General features: G+C 30.4%; 8 protein-coding genes across 8 annotated transcripts; 3 read left to right on the top strand and 5 right to left on the bottom strand.

The window, feature by feature from the left end:
• Positions 1 to 1,775: 1,775 nt before the first annotated feature.
• Positions 1,776 to 5,774, bottom strand: GO595_001973 (Leucine Rich Repeat family protein; the record flags this gene model as incomplete). The annotated part of the gene is made up of 1 exon (XM_067914830.1): positions 1,776 to 5,774. The coding sequence occupies one exon, from the start codon at positions 5,772 to 5,774 to the stop codon at positions 1,776 to 1,778; it is 3,999 nt and encodes a 1,332-aa protein (XP_067777659.1).
• Positions 5,775 to 6,488: 714 nt separating this feature from the next.
• On the top strand, positions 6,489 to 8,663 carry GO595_001972 (IBR domain containing protein; the record flags this gene model as incomplete). The annotated part of the gene is made up of 1 exon (XM_067914829.1): positions 6,489 to 8,663. One exon carries the CDS (start codon positions 6,489 to 6,491, stop codon positions 8,661 to 8,663), a length of 2,175 nt encoding a protein of 724 aa, XP_067777658.1.
• Positions 8,664 to 13,167: 4,504 nt separating this feature from the next.
• On the bottom strand, positions 13,168 to 13,476 carry GO595_001971 (uncharacterized protein; the record flags this gene model as incomplete). The annotated part of the gene is made up of 1 exon (XM_067914828.1): positions 13,168 to 13,476. The coding sequence occupies one exon, from the start codon at positions 13,474 to 13,476 to the stop codon at positions 13,168 to 13,170; it is 309 nt and encodes a 102-aa protein (XP_067777657.1).
• Positions 13,477 to 14,067: 591 nt separating this feature from the next.
• GO595_001970 (Rab family GTPase) lies at positions 14,068 to 14,661 on the bottom strand (the record flags this gene model as incomplete). Its single annotated transcript, XM_067914827.1, has 1 exon — positions 14,068 to 14,661. One exon carries the CDS (start codon positions 14,659 to 14,661, stop codon positions 14,068 to 14,070), a length of 594 nt encoding a protein of 197 aa, XP_067777656.1.
• Positions 14,662 to 14,787: 126 nt separating this feature from the next.
• On the top strand, positions 14,788 to 15,438 carry GO595_001969 (S-adenosyl-L-methionine-dependent methyltransferase; the record flags this gene model as incomplete). Its single annotated transcript, XM_067914826.1, has 1 exon — positions 14,788 to 15,438. The coding sequence occupies one exon, from the start codon at positions 14,788 to 14,790 to the stop codon at positions 15,436 to 15,438; it is 651 nt and encodes a 216-aa protein (XP_067777655.1).
• Positions 15,439 to 15,639: 201 nt separating this feature from the next.
• On the bottom strand, positions 15,640 to 16,020 carry GO595_001968 (uncharacterized protein; the record flags this gene model as incomplete). The annotated part of the gene is made up of 1 exon (XM_067914825.1): positions 15,640 to 16,020. The coding sequence occupies one exon, from the start codon at positions 16,018 to 16,020 to the stop codon at positions 15,640 to 15,642; it is 381 nt and encodes a 126-aa protein (XP_067777654.1).
• A 769-nt stretch (positions 16,021 to 16,789) lies between these two features.
• On the top strand, positions 16,790 to 17,506 carry GO595_001967 (uncharacterized protein; the record flags this gene model as incomplete). Its single annotated transcript, XM_067914824.1, has 1 exon — positions 16,790 to 17,506. One exon carries the CDS (start codon positions 16,790 to 16,792, stop codon positions 17,504 to 17,506), a length of 717 nt encoding a protein of 238 aa, XP_067777653.1.
• A 1,082-nt stretch (positions 17,507 to 18,588) lies between these two features.
• On the bottom strand, positions 18,589 to 19,374 carry GO595_001966 (putative nuclear mRNA splicing factor-associated protein; the record flags this gene model as incomplete). The annotated part of the gene is made up of 1 exon (XM_067914822.1): positions 18,589 to 19,374. One exon carries the CDS (start codon positions 19,372 to 19,374, stop codon positions 18,589 to 18,591), a length of 786 nt encoding a protein of 261 aa, XP_067777652.1.
• Between the last annotated feature and the right edge of the window lie 2,161 nt (positions 19,375 to 21,535).

Below are 21,535 nucleotides of genomic sequence, written 5' to 3'. Positions count from 1 at the left end.
AATAGAATTTAAAAATGTTGTAAGAGGAGGCTGATGATTTTTGTGATACTCTTCATAATAACACTCGGAAAAACTCATTGGACGGATTTTTTTTTGTTGTTCTGGATATGAGAAATAAGAGAATCTTGAAATTATTGAAATAACTGCAAAAATAGATATTAACAAATAATCACCTGGTTCAAGTGTTACAGGACTGATGGTATCTCGAAATAATGCAATGATTTTTCTACCAATCATTTCTTCAACCACCAATGACTATTTCATATCACATTTCGGATGAAGTCTCCCAAAAAAAATGATTTAGAACTACTTAACACATTTACTCATACATATGAAAGTATTATCATTGCCTTGTTGATAATTCTGCTTTTTTAATTCTAAGTTGATTGATTTTTGAAACGATTTTCTGTTCTTCTTCAAATGTTTGTTCATGTTTTTCATCAATCATTTTTTTGATCTTGTTTTGTTCCACTTTGAACCTCATTAGCTTTTTTTCGATGCTTTCTTTTTTGCTTGTTATTATCATTTCTAATTCAGTATTAGTTGAAATCAATTTTTTGAGATCATCTTCTTTTTTATTTTGTATATTTTCATTGTTCTGAGTTTTATTATTTATTTCTTTTAGCATATCATAAATGTTTCTTTCAACATGAACAATTGGAGTGCCCCTAAAAACCGGCAGCCACTTTTTGATTATTGGCATGACCGCTTTGTAAAGGTTTTCTGCATCATTTACATATTTTAATTCTTTGTTAAGTTGCTTAACTATATCTGCATCTTGTGATTTTATATCGAGTAGTTCGTTTTGCATTTGGTTTTTCTCTGATTCCCAATTTATGTGTGATTTCATTTTTTTTACTTCCAATGAACTTTCCTCTTCTTTTTCTTTTATCTCTGCTTCCATTTCGTTTATTTGTTGTATAATATCTAAATTTTTACTTTCTTGAATTGAAAGTTGAGTTTTTGTTGATTTAACTAATTGTTCAAGTTCTTGAGTTATACTAGCATTGCCACACACAGCTTCCTTACGCTTATTTAACTCACCAATTACAAGTTCTCCATCAGCTAATGATCTCTTATATGCAGAAATATCAATATTAATTTCTTTGATTTGTTCTTCTAAAATTTGTTTGTTTCTCAGTAATTCAGTTTTTTCTAATTGGAGCATTCTATTCTCTTTTTGAATTTTTGATCTTTGATTTAAACATTTTGAATGTTCTTCTTTAATGAAATCATTTTCTTCTTCAAAAGGTCTGCATATGGATTGTAAATCACTAATTTGACCACTTATTTTGTTAATAGAATCTCTTTTATCTTTAAGCAAATTCCGGTGTTCCTCTGATATTTGAGATTCATCAAAAACAATAATTTTCTTATCTGGTGATGGAATAGGACTTCTCTTTTTAATGTTATTATATCTTTCATTATCTTTTTCGATTTTATTGATTTGGTATTTTATATCATTTATTTTTAATATTAAATTATCAACATCATCTTGTAATTTGTCCATTGTAACATTTAAAGAATTGAGTTTTGCCTCTTTTACTTCTAAGATTTCTTTAAGATTTTCTTCCTGTGATTCAGTTGAATTTATTTCCATTCCAATTTGGTAAGTATTAACGTACATGACAACGATCATTAACGGTCTTTTTTCACTGATTTACACACAACAATGTTCTTTAGGAAGAAATTAAAACAATGCGATCTGTAATAGGACGTCTTGTTATATTAAAAACGCTATACCAAATATTGTTGAATATTTATTAAAAACAGTTTTACATGCTGATTCTTTCCTTAAATTTGTTCACAATGCAAACAATTACATCTCTATAATTATCTCTCACTATTTTCTCGTAGTTCGCTTCCTTTTCTATGAATGGAATCATGATAAATTCTGTTGATGATCCAAAATGCAATTCTATTTGATCTGTAGTTCCTTCCACCGCCTTACATACAGCTTCTTTCCATTTGAATTTTTTCGGAATACTTCCATTTGCATTCAAAACGAATCCATTTTCTGTCACGTCCACATTCCAAACGGTTTCTCCCGAGTGACTTTTAGCCTTAAAAGTGACAACTTTCATCTTTGCCTTCAATTCTATCGTCTCTTTCAATTCCGGCAGAATTTGAATTACTGGAGTCGGCTTCGATTCAAAATCCTCTACAACGGCCTTCACTTGACATCCCAAATCGTTTGCGTTCAGTAAATAAACGTCGCCACTCACTATCGGCCTCCATTTTCCTGACATCGGCATTTCCCTCATCCAAACGACTTCTTCTCTAAAATTTGTTGTAATTTCGTTTCCACAGAAGAAGTTATCATCGTTATTTACGATTTGTAGTTTCGGCTTGACTACATCCGGTGTATTTATACACATTTTCTTTCCATTTTTACCCTTGTTATCCAAAGGCGTTACTTTACACCTCAAAAAGCAATTTTCATCCGAATCTTTTGGCATGTAATCAGAACTATTTGCGCCATCGATTAATGTCCAATTATCATTATCACTATTACTTCGATACCATTGATATTTCGGGATACAATCATCACTACATTCAACGACACATCTTAGTTTGTTGCCGACTTTAATTTCGCCGCCTTTCACTAATATGTCCAATGAATATAATTCGGGTATCGGTTCATAACAGATAACATTTGATGAGTTTGTAGGTTCTCCTTTTAAGTCATCGTTACGTATCGGAACATATAATACGTCGAAGAATTGGTTTAAGTATTTCTTCGGTGGTTCGTATTTCTTTTTATTTGATTTGAACACTTCTATTTTATCATTTGTCTTTTGATCAATTAATCTCCAAATGATTATCGAGTTGCCTTCAATTCCTCCACTATATTTACCGTCACATATTAATTCGTTTTTGTTTTGTTTGATAATTACATTTTCGATCTTCGGTTCAGAAGGAATAATTTCCGTTGTAATAACTGATATCGATTCACCAAATATACCATCACTTCGACAAGGTATATAAGTAAATTTAAGACTTTTATCAACATCAGAGTTTTGTACTCTATAAGTTAATTCATTACTTATTATGTTTCCTTCTCTTTCCCATATGTATTTACTCCCACGTTCGATTCCACCTTTATATATTAATTTGGGTACAATTACATCGCCTTCTTTAATGACATTTGTTTCTAATTCGATTTGGCCAATAGGCATTGAAGGTAATATAATACTTGTTGTCGTTGTTGTTAATGTTTTATTATTAAGAGTAACTTCGACACGTATATATTTGTTGACGTCTTGTGGCGTTAATGTATATGTTGATGAAGTAGAGATTAATATCCATTTATTATTTACGTCACTTCGTAACCATTGATATTTATCTATTGGTTTACTATATTCGATATGAATTGTTGAAAATTCTATTAAATCACCAACAATTATAGGTAATGGATTTGATAATTCTTTTATTGGTGTTGTGAATTCTGTTTCTGATGTTGTAATAATATGACGTTTATCATCGAATATGTTTATACGCGCTTTAATACGTGATGAGATATCATCTGATGTAAATTCATATTCGTTATTTAGATTGGTATCAATTCGGACAATTTTTTCTTTATTATTCTTTGATTGTATCCATAGAATTTGTACTTCATAATTTGATATATTATCGATATCAAAGATTAAACTTGCTTTAGAATTAACTTCCGATTTATCATAACTAATTTGGAATGTTTTGATTTGTGGATTTTTAACATTATTAACTTCGCCTAATATAACTTCTTTGTCTCCTTTTTTGATTTTTATGATTTTGCCAACATATTCTTCTTTTATTTCAAGACTTTTACTGGTTTCTATCATCGAGAATCCAGAATATTCATTAAAGTCAGTAATATAAAATGTTACAGGTTCATTAAACTCAATAACTTCACCAGAATTTAACGAATTAGTAAAATTAATCTTTTCTTTCTCATTGTGATTTTCATTGCCTTTTTCAATCGGATCAACTATCGCTGAATAAACTGGTTTCCCATTAACATCATCAATTCGGACTGGCGTCATTTCGACTGCTAAATAACATCCAACCATTTTATCGTCAAGTTCAATGTAAGGAGAGCCTTGTTTAATGATTGGAAGATTTCGTATGTTCTTCGACGTAATTGGTTTGCGTGAATAAAGCCATTTATAGAGACATTCGCCTTTTTTACCACCAGTATATTCTGCAAATGCAATTAATGTGGTTCCACTTTTAGGGATACCTGCAATTGTTGGACGTGAAAATTTTGGTAACGATGGTACAACTCGTGATTTGGAATAAAAATAAGTTGTTTTACCTTCATTACCATTTTTGGTAATTGGGATATATTTGACTCTTAAATAAAAATCAACGTCATCAATTCGTGGTGTATATATAAAATTGTTTGGTTCGATTGTACTTATCGTTTGCCATTGTTCTGATGGATTTCTTGTCCTCTCTATCGTTATAACGGACTCTCCCTCAGAATTTTTCGGAATGAATAAACGGTCGAATTCTATCGTCTCGTTTTCCGTTATCGTTTCTGGGAACGATACGTTTGAAATAAACGGTGTCAATGATTTGACTAAGTTTGTTTCAATGGTGATAATGTTGAATTTTTGTGATGGAAGTGATGGTAAATATGGCTGTATTTGACATGTTATTGTTTTACCTACATTTTCGGGAGTAATGAAAACATTTTTAGAATTTTTACATATGATTTCTGATTCACATAGCCATGTAACATATGTTGGAATTGATGTTGGTAATAATGATAGAAAAGATCCTTCAAAAGGTTCACCACTGATTTTAGGTTCAATTGGAAATGGTAAATATAAATATTTATCTTCAGAAGATACCGGACGATCAGAATAAATTGAAAAAAGTCGACCGTTTAATTCAAAGTCACATTTGATGATGTGATGTTTGATGTCTTGATTAATAATTAATGTTGGAGTCCCTTCTTCAACTAAGCCCCATTCTTCATTAGTTTTATTAGGTGGTTGGTTACGGTACCATTTGATTGATGTTGAATCATCATATGGTAATTTAATGATTGTATGATCATCTTCTGTTTCTTCTTGAAGAAAGAGCTTATCTGTTGGCTCTCCTTGACTTGAAAGAAAATCAGAAAGATCTTCTGTAAGGAATTTTTGAGAAAATGAGATTTCATCATCTTGTTCTGAGGGATCACGACCTTGACGTAATGCTACTCCAACAATTGGAGAAAGTTTAAAAGCATTTTCTAATTCTTCTTCTGTTAATTGTTTTTCGTTGAAATAACGAAGATAAACTGATCCAACTGCAGCAATTGTAATCTTAGATGTGAAATCAAATGTGTTTCCTGATAAATTAATAGTTTCTAAATTTTGAAGAACAGGAAATTTGTTAAAATTTGAAATTTGATTATTTGACATTGATAAGAACCGAAGGTTTGGAAAACATGGAAATCCTTCAAACGAAGTAACGTTACAGTTATCAAGAAGAAGTGAATGTAATTTTTCAAGATTTGGTAGAAAACATGATGTTAAAGGATTTGATGTTAAATTTAAAGATATAATTGTATTGGGTAATTCTTTTATAGATTCATTTGTTAGTTTATTATTTTCGACATCAAGACAATTTACTGTTTGGTATTTGCCTTGTAAATCAATTGATGTTAATCTTTGATTTTTAAACGAAACATATGAAGAATTATTTTGAACTTTTGGTTTCGGAGATGTTACTTTAGGAATGAGGCGTGGTGAAATGGGCGTCTTCTTAATGTAATGGCGCGTTGGGGTATCGCTCATTGAAACCAATTATGTCACTTTTGTTTGATGTACGTTAAACAGCAGTAACGATAGAAATACGTTTAAATAAAAATTATTCTTGCAAAACTTTTGGAGTTAATCCATTCTTTTTATAAGTGTTACATTGCAAACTGTTTTTCCTCGTAGCAAGACCTCTTTTTTTAGATCGCAATGAAAATTTAAGAAAAACAAATGCACACCAAATTTGTTCAAAAATTTTAATTTTTCAATTATAATAAAATTGCTTACAAAGATTTCATTCAAGCTTTACGAATGTTGATAGTGAAAATGCAATTTAATTAAAGATTCTTATTGACTATATGATATTGTTACAGTTCAAAGGCTGGTTGCTATTTTTATTTAAATCAAATGTTATTATCATCATTTAACTATATTTGCAGATTTATCCAATTGTTAGCAGATAAATGATGTGAACTATATTGTTTACATCCATTCAAAAAACATTTTTTTTGAATATTAACCGCCGACCATTTATAAAAATCATTCATATCAAGTCATGTTCTTTTTAAAAAACTATTTTTTAAAGAATCTTTTCTTACAACAGTTCATCTGCAAACAAATCCATGCTTCAAATTAAAAAATATAAAATATTAAATCCAAAACGCCACATGTTTGACAAATGACGATAGGTTTTTTTGGCAATGTAAATATTCGAACAAAGTTTGTAAAAATCAAAATTTTTGACACATCCAAATGGCAGATTACCAATCCTTTGAGTACATATCACAAGTTGGCGAAGAAGTTCGTGACTTGCTTTATCAAGATGATGATTGTATTCCATGGTTTGATGCAGCTGTAGAAGAATTTAATCAAGATGAATATTTTTCAGAAGAAACTCGCAAGCATCTTCTTGATTTTTTGCAGAAGGTAAACAACCCAGACCTTTATAATCGGTTCACCAAAATTGTTTATGATGATGAATGTGCTGATAATGAACAATTGTTATATCATCAAATTTTCTTTGGGAATGAAGAAGGACAATATCTTGAAGAAGAACAAGAAGCCAATGTTGATCTTACATTTGAAGAGGAAGAAGAACCACCATCAACAGATGTTTTATCTCCAGAACTTTTAGAAAAGCAACAAAACGATCTTGTCAAAAGGCTTTCGACCACCTTTTGTTTTTCCGAGGATGTTTCATTTCTTCTTCTTCAACATTTTTCATGGAATTATTCCAATGTTTCCACCAAACTCTGTGAAAATCGCGAGAAATGTTTTGAGGAAATTCATGTTCCACTTTCCATGGCGCAATCTTCACTTCGACTTAAGAAAGTACCTGGTGAAATTGAATGTGAAATTTGTTATTGTGATTCTGATTGTGGTTATGAGCTTATCTGTGGTCACCGTTATTGCTTAGACTGTTGGAAGGAGCATATCATGAACTCAATACAAAGCGGAAACCAAGTCATCAAATGTATGAGTCAAGGATGTCCACAACAAATCATGGAATCGGACATATTAGAGTACTGTGGTCCAGAGGTATGTAAGAACTTCAAACATTTCCTTATGGAAGATCAAATTTTACGTGACTCTGAATTATTACCATGCACGAATCCTGGCTGTCAACAAGTTCTAACCATCAATTGCGTTGGCCCATGTAATGTTGCTGAATGTTCATGTGGGAAACGGATCTGTTGGCGATGTCATGCAGATTCACATGCACCATTAGATTGCGAACAAATCGAAGTTTGGAAGAACTTATCCGTCATGTGGGAGAAGAAGGTCAAAGCGCAAGCGATATGGGAAGCTCGCGAACTTGCCTTAGTTACACATCGAGCTAAACATCGCGATGAAATCCAACGACAAAACCAAATCCAAAACAAAGAACTTGAACAACATCACAAAGAGTTATCTAATGAAGAGCTTAAAGAGATCAATGAACTTGAGAAACAAATTGCGCAACATAAAAAGGACAAAACATATTCCGAAGAGAAACTTGAGATTGAACAATATCAACTTAATTCATTACGACGTACTCATGAAGTTAAAGAGAAAGAACGAATGAAAGAACGGGAAACAGTTAAAAGTGAGCAACAATCGATCTTAAGTATGTTGAATGATCCTAAGCATGCGCCATTTTACTTCAGGCAATTTCTCGAAAGTCGTCAAATTCGTGCTTTACAAAATGTTGAAATGACGTCAGAAGAATTGTTAGCGAAGATCACAAAGAAATGTCCGAAATGTAAATCTCCTATTGAGAAGCAAGGCGGCTGTAACTATATGAGATGTGGGAAATGTCATTATGAGTTCTGTTGGGTGTGTGGCGATAGTTGGGCGACGCATGGCGATCATTTTGCGTGTAACAAATTCGATGGGAAATTACAATTTGGGAATAATGAATTTGATATTAAGGAACAAGACATTGATTTAAAAGATAAGAAATATTACCCGCCACCTATGAATGAATTAGATCGTATTGAATATAATCGATTTAACTTTTATCATTCTAGATATAGTGGACATATCCAATCACAGAAGTTAGAAAAGAAAGCACGTGAGAAAACTTTGAAAGAAGTGATAAGTAACTTAACAGATATGTCCGAGAAAACTGCAACAGAATTCATGAAAACTGTCTTCAAGGCTATCGATGACGCAAGATCAGTGCTCATTTGGAGTTACCCAAAGGCATATCTCATGGATAATAAGACAGATAACTTCCACATGTTCGAAATATATCAGTCAAATATGGAAATAGCAATAGAGAAGTTGGTGGGAATGGTAGAAAGAGCATCAAATAAGCCAACTTACGAACAGTACGTGAAGTTTAGGGATATGCTAATTAAGTACACAAATATATTACTGAACGAAACTGATATGCTGGCAAACCATAAGACAAGGCAGGAGTACCAGAGAAAATACTTGGAGTGAATAAACGTCTGATATATATATGTGAAAAAATGAAAATGAAATTTGTGAATGAATAAGAAATGGAATTACTTAATGAAGTGAATGAATAAGAAATGGAATTACTTAATGAAGTGAATGAATAAGAAATGGAATTACTTAATGAAGTGAATGAATAAGAAATGGAATTACTTAATGAAGTGAATGAATAAGAAATGGAATTACTTAATGAAGTGAATGAATAAGAAATGGAATTACTTAATGAAGTGAATGAATAAGAAATGGAATTACTTAATGAAGTGAATGAATAAGAAATGGAATTACTTAATGAAGTGAATGAATAAGAAATGGAATTACTTAATGAAGTGAATGAATAAGAAATGGAATTACTTAATGAAGTGAATGAATAAGAAATGGAATTACTTAATGAAGTGAATGAATAAGAAATGGAATTACTTAATGAAGTGAATGAATAAGAAATGGAATTACTTAATGAAGTGAATGAATAAGAAATGGAATTACTTAATGAAGTGAATGAATAAGAAATGGAATTACTTAATGAAGTGAATGAATAAGAAATGGAATTACTTAATGAAGTGAATGAATAAGAAATGGAATTACTTAATGAAGTGAATGAATAAGAAATGGAATTACTTAATGAAGTGAATGAATAAGAAATGGAATTACTTAATGAAGTGAATGAATAAGAAATGGAATTACTTAATGAAGTGAATGAATAAGAAATGGAATTACTTAATGAAGTGAATGAATAAGAAATGGAATTACTTAATGAAGTGAATGAATAAGAAATGGAATTACTTAATGAAGTGAATGAATAAGAAATGGAATTACTTAATGAAGTGAATGAATAAGAAATGGAATTACTTAATGAAGTGAATGAATAAGAAATGGAATTACTTAATGAAGTGAATGAATAAGAAATGGAATTACTTAATGAAGTGAATGAATAAGAAATGGAATTACTTAATGAAGTGAATGAATAAGAAATGGAATTACTTAATGAAGTGAATGAATAAGAAATGGAATTACTTAATGAAGTGAATGAATAAGAAATGGAATTACTTAATGAAGTGAATGAATAAGAAATGGAATTACTTAATGAAGTGAATGAATAAGAAATGGAATTACTTAATGAAGTGAATGAATAAGAAATGGAATTACTTAATGAAGTGAATGAATAAGAAATGGAATTACTTAATGAAGTGAATGAATAAGAAATGGAATTACTTAATGAAGTGAATGAATAAGAAATGGAATTACTTAATGAAGTGAATGAATAAGAAATGGAATTACTTAATGAAGTGAATGAATAAGAAATGGAATTACTTAATGAAGTGAATGAATAAGAAATGGAATTACTTAATGAAGTGAATGAATAAGAAATGGAATTACTTAATGAAGTGAATGAATAAGAAATGGAATTACTTAATGAAGTGAATGAATAAGAAATGGAATTACTTAATGAAGTGAATGAATAAGAAATGGAATTACTTAATGAAGTGAATGAATAAGAAATGGAATTACTTAATGAAGTGAATGAATAAGAAATGGAATTACTTAATGAAGTGAATGAATAAGAAATGGAATTACTTAATGAAGTGAATGAATAAGAAATGGAATTACTTAATGAAGTGAATGAATAAGAAATGGAATTACTTAATGAAGTGAATGAATAAGAAATGGAATTACTTAATGAAGTGAATGAATAAGAAATGGAATTACTTAATGAAGTGAATGAATAAGAAATGGAATTACTTAATGAAGTGAATGAATAAGAAATGGAATTACTTAATGAAGTGAATGAATAAGAAATGGAATTACTTAATGAAGTGAATGAATAAGAAATGGAATTACTTAATGAAGTGAATGAATAAGAAATGGAATTACTTAATGAAGTGAATGAATAAGAAATGGAATTACTTAATGAAGTGAATGAATAAGAAATGGAATTACTTAATGAAGTGAATGAATAAGAAATGGAATTACTTAATGAAGTGAATGAATAAGAAATGGAATTACTTAATGAAGTGAATGAATAAGAAATGGAATTACTTAATGAAGTGAATGAATAAGAAATGGAATTACTTAATGAAGTGAATGAATAAGAAATGGAATTACTTAATGAAGTGAATGAATAAGAAATGGAATTACTTAATGAAGTGAATGAATAAGAAATGGAATTACTTAATGAAGTGAATGAATAAGAAATGGAATTACTTAATGAAGTGAATGAATAAGAAATGGAATTACTTAATGAAGTGAATGAATAAGAAATGGAATTACATAATGAAGTGAATAATATAATGGTTACAAGAAAATAATCAAAATATTATTTAAAAAGAAAGAATTGATATAATACTCAAAGTATTTATTAATTTCATAAAACATTTCCACAAATAATTTCATGTTTTAAATTTTTTATGGTAATTATTTTTTTATTTAAGAAACCTCTTATATAAGCATCTTAAAGTGGACATACTGAAATAGTTAAATTACTTCTTACACAAAAAGATGTTGATATAAATACCAAAAATGATTATGTATTTCAAAGTATTTTGGACAGCATACATGTATGCAAAAGAAAATGATTATACCGAAATAATTGAAATGTTTCGTAAAAAAGAAGCAAATCAAGATGATATAACAGATAAAGGAAATTATTTGAATTCCATTTTGGTAAAGAATTGTTATCATTCTAAAAACTTATTGAATAAATTTATTCAAAGTCGAAAAAGAAAAAAATTCAATCCTGTATAGATCTTGCCATATAGCATGACAATTATATTTTTTTTTTTAACATGTTATATATTTTCTAAAACATTTTTCATAAATCCATTTAAACCAGATTGCATTATGAAATATTTTTGTACAAAAGATGCAATTTAGCGAAAATGACACTTTTAAAACCTTCAAATGGATTGGATCAACTCCTTTTCTCGATTTTTTCTTCAAGTATTTCAGAAATTGATTTTGTTGACATTCTTCTGTTTGCAATTGTCATTGATTCGACATCGTCAATCAAATCTTGATTTTAGATAAAAGGTCGTCCAGGCTGCTTAGCTTGTTCCAAAACAGTTCCGTTTTGAAGCTTATTACGCACATCTCGTATGAGGATCCTTAGAGTACCTAATAATTCTATGTATTTCACTATTATTTTTACCTTGACCTATCAGTTCTATTATGTCACACCTTCTTTTTATCATTGTTTGTGACATTTGAGGTTTGTTGTTCATCAAACAATTAAAAGTAAACGGAACATTTTGAAGGCTCACAATGCCGAGCGATTTCTTCAGAAATAGGTGACGAATATTTGACATAGATGTAAACACACAGAAATGGATAATAAAATGAAATTTTTTTATATACTATAAATCAATCACAAATTGGTATTTGAAACATGAATTAAAAAACAAAAAATGATACAAAAAACGACCAAAAATATCACCAGTGCTTATACCTTAAATTAGTTAAGACATTTTCAAAATGAATTTGTTTTCTGGACAACAAAGATTCCGAGAACGTTAGTAACAATGGTTTTGTGTGAAATTTAATGTCAGCAAATTTTCTGTGCAAAAATGCTGACAAAAAAATTATCGGTAATTCTAAACCGAAATAAATCTATTGTTCTGGAGAAATGGACTTCAATGAAATATTGTTTACTGATCCAATCCTAAACAATCCAAATTTCACAGATAACAATGTAAACACAAAGAAACAACGAAGACCTCCAAATGCATATATTCTTTTTTGTTTGAACAAACGAACAGACCTTCGAAGACAGCATCCAGAACTTCCAAATATTGAAATATCAAGAATGCTTGGGGGGCTGTGGAAAGCTCTTGATGAGTCACAGAGACGCCCATATAAAGAAAAAGCCAAAGAACTCCAAGCAGAATTTAAGAGACAGAATCCAGATTACCGCTATGAGAAAGCACGCGAAAAAAGAATGGCTCAAGAAGCCATGCTTCAAAGTAGAAACCAAATTCAAAATGATTTTCAAACTAATTTCCAAGTGTTTATGAACTTGATGAATAGCCAGCAACAAATACAAACTTTTGAAAATCAGACATATCCAATTTCACAAGAATTTCATTCTTTTAATGAAATTTTCGAACCAAATTGAAATCTTTTACATAAACGTATAATACCCATTTCATGTTTTTTTACTTTAGATAATAATTATAATTATTTTTGTCCTTTGTAATTAAATAACAAAATTTAAAAGTTAAATAAACTCATTAAACCATTTTATATTTGTTATTTTATTTACTTTTGGAACAATAAATAAGGAAGCATTGGAATATGATGTGAAAACAAAAATAGATTTGTGAATCAAATAATAATTTGTATTATTTTCAAATATTTATTTGCTTTGTTCGATGTCAAAAATAGAAGCTTATTGCTTACTATGATAATTTTTGAGAAAAAGTGTTGATGAAATTTCAAAATAATTTATGGAGTTGGATTTTTGAGATTCTTTAAGATAAATTGCTTCGCTTACATTATGTCATAAGTTACATAACTCTTCTCCAATCATGGAAAAATCTGTAACATCTATTTGTTCACTAATCTTTGCTTCTATCTTTTGTTTTTTACGGTCACATTCGCCAAAATAATTAGAAATACAAAGATGAACTGATTCAATTTGCTCATCAAGATCTGTTCGATATTGCTTGAGATTCATATCATCAAGTTGTGCTTGACCACTACAAACATTTTCTATTATACTCATTGTGGTAGTGACAAGTTTATGAAAACTTGTTTCAAGTTCGTCTTGCCTCTCTGGAAATGCATATTGATTCTGATTAGGATCCATAAGCTGCTATGGGGTATCCCAAACAGGGGACCCAAAAAATCGAGTCTCATCAAAATTATTGAATATTAAATTTTTAATTACTAAATGAAGGAAACACTAGTTATCAAAAGATTTTTATGTGCTTAATTAAAACAATTATATGAAAAGTTAGGAATATAATCAACAAATTTGTTGACTGCAAAATATTCACTTCAAACTTGAATACATATTTGCTTTGTATTATATATATGATAAGAAAAAGCGTTTTTTCATTATGGAAAATTTATTTGTTTGCCTGATGCCATGATTTTTTAAAAATGAGAAAAAAACGATTGTATTACTATTCAAATAAGGTAGGCAATACGTTCCCAAGCACTGGCCCATCGTTTTTGGGGAAGCTTCTTCAAATTACGTACATACATATTTTTTATTGTAAAGCTAAATGTCTCTTTAAGCTCATATATCTGTTCATAAGGATACTCAATGCCTTATAAAATTTATTTGCAAATAATAAATTCAATTTAAATCTTGCTTAAACATGAAGGTATATATTTCTTAACCTATACAAAAAATAGGTAAGTTGCCAAAAAGTTAACACATAACATTTTTTAATTAGCAGCATCGATCATCATCTGCATTTTGATTTTTAACTTCTTCAATGTTCTCAAATGAATTGCTTTTGGGAATCTCTGTTGGAGACATACTTTTCTTTTCTGCAAGTTTGCCTAAGTCATTTATCAGAATGTCAACACCTTCTCCATTTAGAGCACTCAAACTGATATAATTTTTATCATTTGCGAATTCAAGAAGTTCACTTGATGGAATCGCTGATGGAAGATCTATTTTGTTTCCGACAAATATGAATGATGGTTCTTTTCCGACATTCTCAATACTCACGTCAATCCAATCTTCCACCTGCTCAAAGGACTCATAGTTTGAAAGGTCAAAAACAATTACAACAACATCAGCACCACGAAAGTATATGTTGACCAACGAACGATATTGTTCCTGTCCAGCTGTATCCCACAAATTCAACCTAAAAGTTTGCCCTTTAAAATTTTGTTCATATGTTGTAAATGCAACTCCTATGGTGGATTCATTTTCAGGATCAACATCACCTTTTGTAATTTGGCGGATTAGTGTTGTTTTTCCCACAGTCGAGTTTCCACAAAAAACAACCTTTGTGAAATCTTGGGTGGAGTTCATTTAACAGCTTTGCTCCTTGAATTGTTTTTTTGAACGAAAATTTTCAATGATTAAATGGTTTAAAGCGCCCGTTTATTGTTATTTTTTTATATTTTAACGTCTTTTGCCACTTTTCTCTTGTGTTTCATGAAGCATTTGCCCCCAGAAGAATTAGAAGAACAACATGTCCATCAGGTTTATGATGCAATTGCAAAACATTTCGATAATACTCGATATAAGCCTTGGCCAGGTGTGAAAAATTTTGTAACGAACATTAAACCATATTCACTTCTCCTCGACCTTGGATGTGGCAATGGGAGAAACCTCCAGATAAATCCATCGGTGATTGATCTTGGATCCGATTTGTCAATGCCATTATGCAAACTAGCTTCAAAACATGGAAGACCAATTTTTAGAGCATCAGCTTTAGAAATTCCATTGAGAGATAATACGTTTGACCATGTGATATGTATTGCTGTAATTCATCATTTTTCGACCCCAGAAAGACGTCTTCAATGTCTTCGAGAAATTTCAAGAGTTCTGAAGGTCGGAGGGACTGCATTTGTCACTGCTTGGGCAATCGAACAAAAAAATAAGCATTATGAGACTCCAGATCAAATGATACCTTGGACCATAGATAAAAGATTTGGTGATGAGAACACAAGATTACAGAGGTTTTACCATTTCTTTGTCAAAGGTGAGTTTGCAGAATTGATAAAAGATATAGATTCTCTTGAACTAGTCGAAGAAACTTGGGAAAAAGAGAATTGGAACGCATTGTTGAAGAAGGTCAAATAAAGTTTATACTGTTCTGTTAACAAATCCCACTTAAGCACGTTTTTTCAGAAATCAGCTATACTGACAAATAATATTAATTATTGATACCTAAGACAAGGTCTTGGTATCAAGAATCGAAGCTAAGATAGCTTTCGGTAAAAACTAAAAAGGTTTCCAAGAAGCAACATCAAATGTGCGTTGGAAAAAAAACATGGTTTAAAATCAATTATTGAATTCACTGTCCGAATAGCTTACATTTGGCTCAGACTCTTCAGATGAAAAAGAGTTGCTTGAACTAGTTCTTTTCACCAACCATAAATCTCTTTCTGAAGGTATATCTGTTCTGCGATCCGAAATATGGCATTGAACTCCAGACTCTAATCTCTTCTCATCAATTCCGGAAAACATTTCAATGAGACGGCCATCTATGCTGTGTCCTTCAATTGATTTCAAGAGTGTATCTGATTCCATATCATACTTATTTTCGAATTCAAAAAGTGGGAAATCGTCATTAGCGATTGTACGTATGCAATATGAGTTCGGATCGAGAAAAAGTTCAAGTGAAACCTCGTCAGTTGATGCAAGATTTGGCCTTTCTTCCATGAAGTGAATCTGTCTTCGTTCAAAATTCAATACGTTCAAAAACAAGATTAACCGCTATCAAGTAGTCAATTTTGTGCCAATATTTGTACGCAGAACACAATTCCATTCCATCAAGATCTTGTCAGGTGGAACAAAAGTGTCAGGTGTTGTTGGCCACATAATTGAACGGAAAATAAGCTTTTCTGAGATTAGTTTTTCTGTTGCAATTGAAAAACAAAAGGATACTCAATACAATTTTCACTTAAACCGTTCATGAAACTGCGGGCAAATAGAAGATGAAAATCTTTGAATGAAAGTTCTCATCTTCCTTTCTCTTTCAAAATATTAAACTGCTTTTCGGGAATGCAAAGCGTTGTTTTTGTTCCAAATTTTCAGTCGAAATTGATTAACATATGAATTAAATAACTTATTTGATTAATTTTATTAAGTTCTTAAATTCCATATTTTTTATTCATAGCTGTGAATTATCAGACAAACCATTGCTGTTACAAAGGTAAATTTTACTATTATTTTCATCTAAAATTTTTATAAATATTGTACAATGCTCTTTTGTTTCAATACCGGTATGGTGTATGCATTTCGGTGAGCGTTGTGCCAACCTGAATTAAAAATGTGTTTTGCTAAATTCATTGTTGATGTAGTATTTACCACAATCTGAAACTATTCTAAAAAAGTTCTGTTTAAGAGGCCAAAATGTGTGTATGAGATGTAATTTTATGGGTATTCCTTTCTCACCATTTGTCCAGCGACATTAAAAAAGTGTCAACAAATGGCTCTACAAACAAACTTTCAAACCTTTCCAAATTTTAATACTGGCGGAAACACAAGCCCTCAAACCACTTCAACAACAAATCAAATAAGTAATCCATCAACCAGCTCAGGTTTTAACTTTTTCGGAAATAATACAAATTCGTCCGCACCAACAGCAAGCAATTTCGCTGGTACTTTTGGCGGAACAAACACGAGCAGTTCACCAAATAAAACAGGTTTTAACATTTCCGGAAATAATACAAATTCGACCGCACCAACAGCAAGCAATTTCGCTGGTGCTTTTGGCGGAACAAACACGAGCAGTTCACCAAATAAAACAGGTTTTAACATTTCCGGAAATAATACAAATTCGTCCGCACCAACAACAAGCAATTTCGCTGGCGCTTTTGGTGGAACAAACAAAAGCCCAACAAGTAATTGGCAAAAAGGCAACCCAGCATCTGGAGGGGCACAAAATTCAAGCACATTTTCTATTGGTAGTGCTGATCCAGTCCAATCAATATATGCGTCCTTGCAGCGATATAAAGACGTTGTTGATGCCGCCACTACAACAAATCCATTGCAAAAATCAGATTCAGCCAATAAAAAAGAAGAGAAACATGATGACACACAGTACATGTTCTTCTCAGACCCCAAAAACAAGCATAGTTTCTTTAAAGAGGTCAAGATGAACGGAGTAAACTTCGAAAGAATTATGAATACCAAAAATGATTAAGAATAAATTATGTTAAATATCCAATTTACATTCATTTTTTAACTTCAATAAATTATAAAAATATTTCAATCACATGATTACTGTTAGTGTAAAATAAAATGAGATTTGGTCAAATAGTAATTTTTCCTTTAAGTGATCAAAAAAAACGTTTGGCACTTTTATATTTACGCAACCGTTTATGTACGTTGTTTCCAAGTTCTTCAATGAATGACAACGAAAACGACAAGCCTGTGCCATTTCATACAACATTTTACAGACATGATATATCTCAATGGGGTGGGAAGTCTTTTTATGATGCTAATTTAAATTTAAAAACAAGATCAATTCAATCTGAAAAAAGTCGTGGTTTTTCTTCTAATTCAATAAATCGGTGTATAAAAAGCATAAACACAAGATGTAGGCCAGTAACTACACCAACAAGTTTATATCGTGATTCATATTGTAAAAATGTTCAAAGTTCAACAACAAATAATAACTTGGCAAATACAAGGTTGCCAACAACTCCTTTGAAACCACCTGATCCCCCAGATCCATCAATAATGAGACCTAGTACAGAATATCGCGATCGATACAGAAGACCAGTACAAACAATCCATGAAAATACTATTTCATGGTGTCCACAAGTGAGAACCAGAAGTGACTTACAGTCAAATCAATATTCGCCAAGGTGGTCAACAAGTTATCGGCAGCAATTTTGTGAGAGAGCAACAAGCACTACATATTCGCCAGCGATCACATTCCACAACACAACGCATAGAAGATGAGATAGATGTAAAATCTTTTCATAATATTAACACTTAAATATATATATAAATAAAAGACAATGTTACAAAATGTGGTTTTATAATTTTCAAATCCAAAATTCATCTTATAAATCAATAATCAAACTTATTCATAATATTAAATACGACATGATTTGATTCATTTAAATTATATTCTAAAAAGCATATGCTATATGGGATTATGAATTTAAAAAAAAAAAAAAAATACAAGAAATAATGCAGATCATGTAAAAAAAAATAATTTAAAAAAATTTTTTTTTTTATAAAACAACTCTCGCCAAAAAATGTTAAAATATAATATTATTTATTTTCATTGTTTTCATTACTTTCAGGATTATTTTCTTGGTCAATAAACCTTTCATACATTAAAATCCTTTGATCCTCTTCCTCCTGTGTTTCTCTCACAGAAAGGTCTGTTCCATCCCAAGGTTCTGTTGTTACATGTCTTCCTCGATATTCAACATCATCAAGTTCTCCGATTGCAAGAGCAGTAGCTTGCGGATCATCAAACCTTACGATCACTACACCTTCAGGATGTGCTTCAATTGGTTTTACAAGAGTAACTTTTCCAAATTTGGAACAAATTGCTGTAATGTCGGCAATTATTTTTCCATATAGTTCTGGACTTTGAATCAATTCTTTAGGAGTAAATACTTTTCTCATAACCATAACTTTGAGTCTTTTTTGTTCTGAATTTGATAATTCTTCTGTATGATCACCAAGATAAGCATGAAATTTCCTTTGTTTATGCATTGCTGTTTTCCAAAGAGAAAAGTTAAATGGTTCACGCTTTGCTCTTTCAACTTGTACAGGATGTTTATCAACAAATTGTTCACCTGAAAGAAGTTTTATTGCGTTATTTGCACCTTCTGGGTAATAATAAGTTACTGTTGCTTTATTCAGCCTTGGATTATATAAAATTAAATCTTCTCCAGTTTCTGGATGTGTTGCAAGAACTCCAACTTTTCGACAAAAAGCACTAATTTGAGCAAGTGTTGTATGTTCAGGTAAGTTGGTGATTACCACAGAAAGATTTGCAGGTGAAAATGATGGTTTTTCCTTTGGAGTTTTGTTTTCTTCCCCCATTTGAGGAAGACGTTAAACCAAATTTCAGTTTGATGAAATCAAACACCAAAAAAAGCACAGAATACTCAGATGATAATGAAGAATATTCGTCTTCTTATGATGATGAAGAAGAAAGTGATGAAAGTGATGATGATGATGATAATCCAATGGATGAAAGTGAAGCACTTTCAATTGTATACTTAGCTCAATCAGTACTAGAAGATAATCTTGACAATCCACGAGTAAAGCGTGCATGCCAAATTTACAACGCATCTCAAGCAAAAAAGATTCAAATTGAATCACAAATGACATCTTTACAGAAGTTCTGTTTTAGACTTTCTAACCATGACTCTTTTAATAAGCTTATTCTTGTTGTTATTCTCATTGATTTTCTATCCATTCTTATACAATCATTCCATATTTTGTCTCCACAAATTCAATGGTACATTACAAGCTTAGATCAAATTTGTTTAGGTGTTCATGTTTTTGAGACGCTTGTTAAACTTTATGGCCAGCGTTTTAACTATTTTACTGATATAATTTCGATTTTAGATTTATCAATTCTCTTAATATCATTTATTGATTACCTTAACATATATTTACCAATAACTTATTGTTTTAGTACCGAAACGTTACGAATTTTCCATATTCTTAAGTCATTTCGAATATTACGAGCCATGAAAATTTTGAACAATTTTTCATTGTTTCATTCAATTTTTGCATTACTTAAGTCGGTCATCACTTCATTTAATGATTGTTTATCAACCACTGTTTTATTATTGTTCATTATGTATTTCTATTCCTTTTTCGGAGTTACATATTATAAAGAAATCTCACCATCGCAATTTGGCTCATTTAAAATTTCGTTTTTTTCGATGTTTCAACTTTGTACATTTGATAACTGGTTCGATGTATATGATACAGTAAAAGAGATTCCTGAAGGTAATATTTTTTTCTTCATTTCATTCATTATAATTGGCTCGTTCATTATCATGAATTATATCACCGCCGTTTTGACTGATAACGCATGTCAAACAGCGGTGCACTTGAATGATAACGCGAATTGGATAAAAAGTTTAATATTAAGAATTAGATCGTTGAAGGAAAATAATGAGAAAAGAAAATTGTTGAATAAAAAGAAAAACGAAATGAAATTAAAGAACTTGAAAAATAATAAATCAAAAAATATATCCGAGGTTTTGGCTATCATCGGCGAAATAGAAAGAAATCAAATGGTAATGAATGGACATAAGGCAATCTTCAACAAGTTAATCGATGAAGCAATTAAATATGAAAATTAAAAAATTTTGTGTTAGTAAATATTTATTTAATATAATTTTTTTATAAAAAAAATTTTACTGCAATTAAGTCTGTTTATGTCTGTTTAGCTACATTCATCTTTTTTGTTACTATTTTATGCTTATCTTCTCCATTTAATGCAATGATAAATACCAAAAATTACAGAAACCAATTGGAATTAGAATTTTGCTTCTCGGTTATGAATATTCATTTGTTGGAAAAGTGATAGATGATAAATTTTTCTATTTTGGTAGCTTCAATTAACGTGTTAAAAAATTGAACATAGATGGAAAAACAATCAAACTACAAGTGTGGATATCCGTAGACAGTGCAACATTCTTCTATTTTTATATCTTTAGCAAAGGATGTGGATTCAATCTTTTTAATATTTGACTATACAAATAAATATTCTTTTGAAATGGATATGCGTCGGGTCGAATCCAGCCATTTGATTCAATGATTGAAAGTGTTTTGCACGTTGATTTTTTAGTTATAGAAAATGGATATGATCATCATGACAAAGTTTCACAAAAAGATGTTTATGAGCTCATATCTAGAACAAACATACTACTATATGACATTTCAATTAAGGCTGGTGAAGATTTTGTAAAAATGTTTATGATGAAGTAAAAATTTTTAAAGAAAAGAAAAAAATTAGGGTTGAAGAAACTATAACACAAAATATTTTTAAAAAGAGACTTATTAAGGAAGAAAGAAAAGAAGAGCGCAATATAGACTTTTAATTAATAAACATTTAGAAAAAGATGGATTATCAATATACAAGGTTTTTTGAAATAATGTGTAATAAATAATGGATTTTATTCAACTTTATTATAATATTTAGCTGAATAACTAAAAGTTTGATCATTTCCAGTTTTATGAA

The sequence above is a fragment of the Histomonas meleagridis genome (genome assembly GCF_020186115.1).
Source record: "Histomonas meleagridis strain 2922-C6/04-10x chromosome Unknown contig_16, whole genome shotgun sequence".
Classification (NCBI taxonomy): Eukaryota; Parabasalia; order Tritrichomonadida; family Dientamoebidae; genus Histomonas; species Histomonas meleagridis.
Note: the sequence above shows the minus strand (reverse complement) of the source record. Positions and strands in the feature narration are given on the sequence as shown.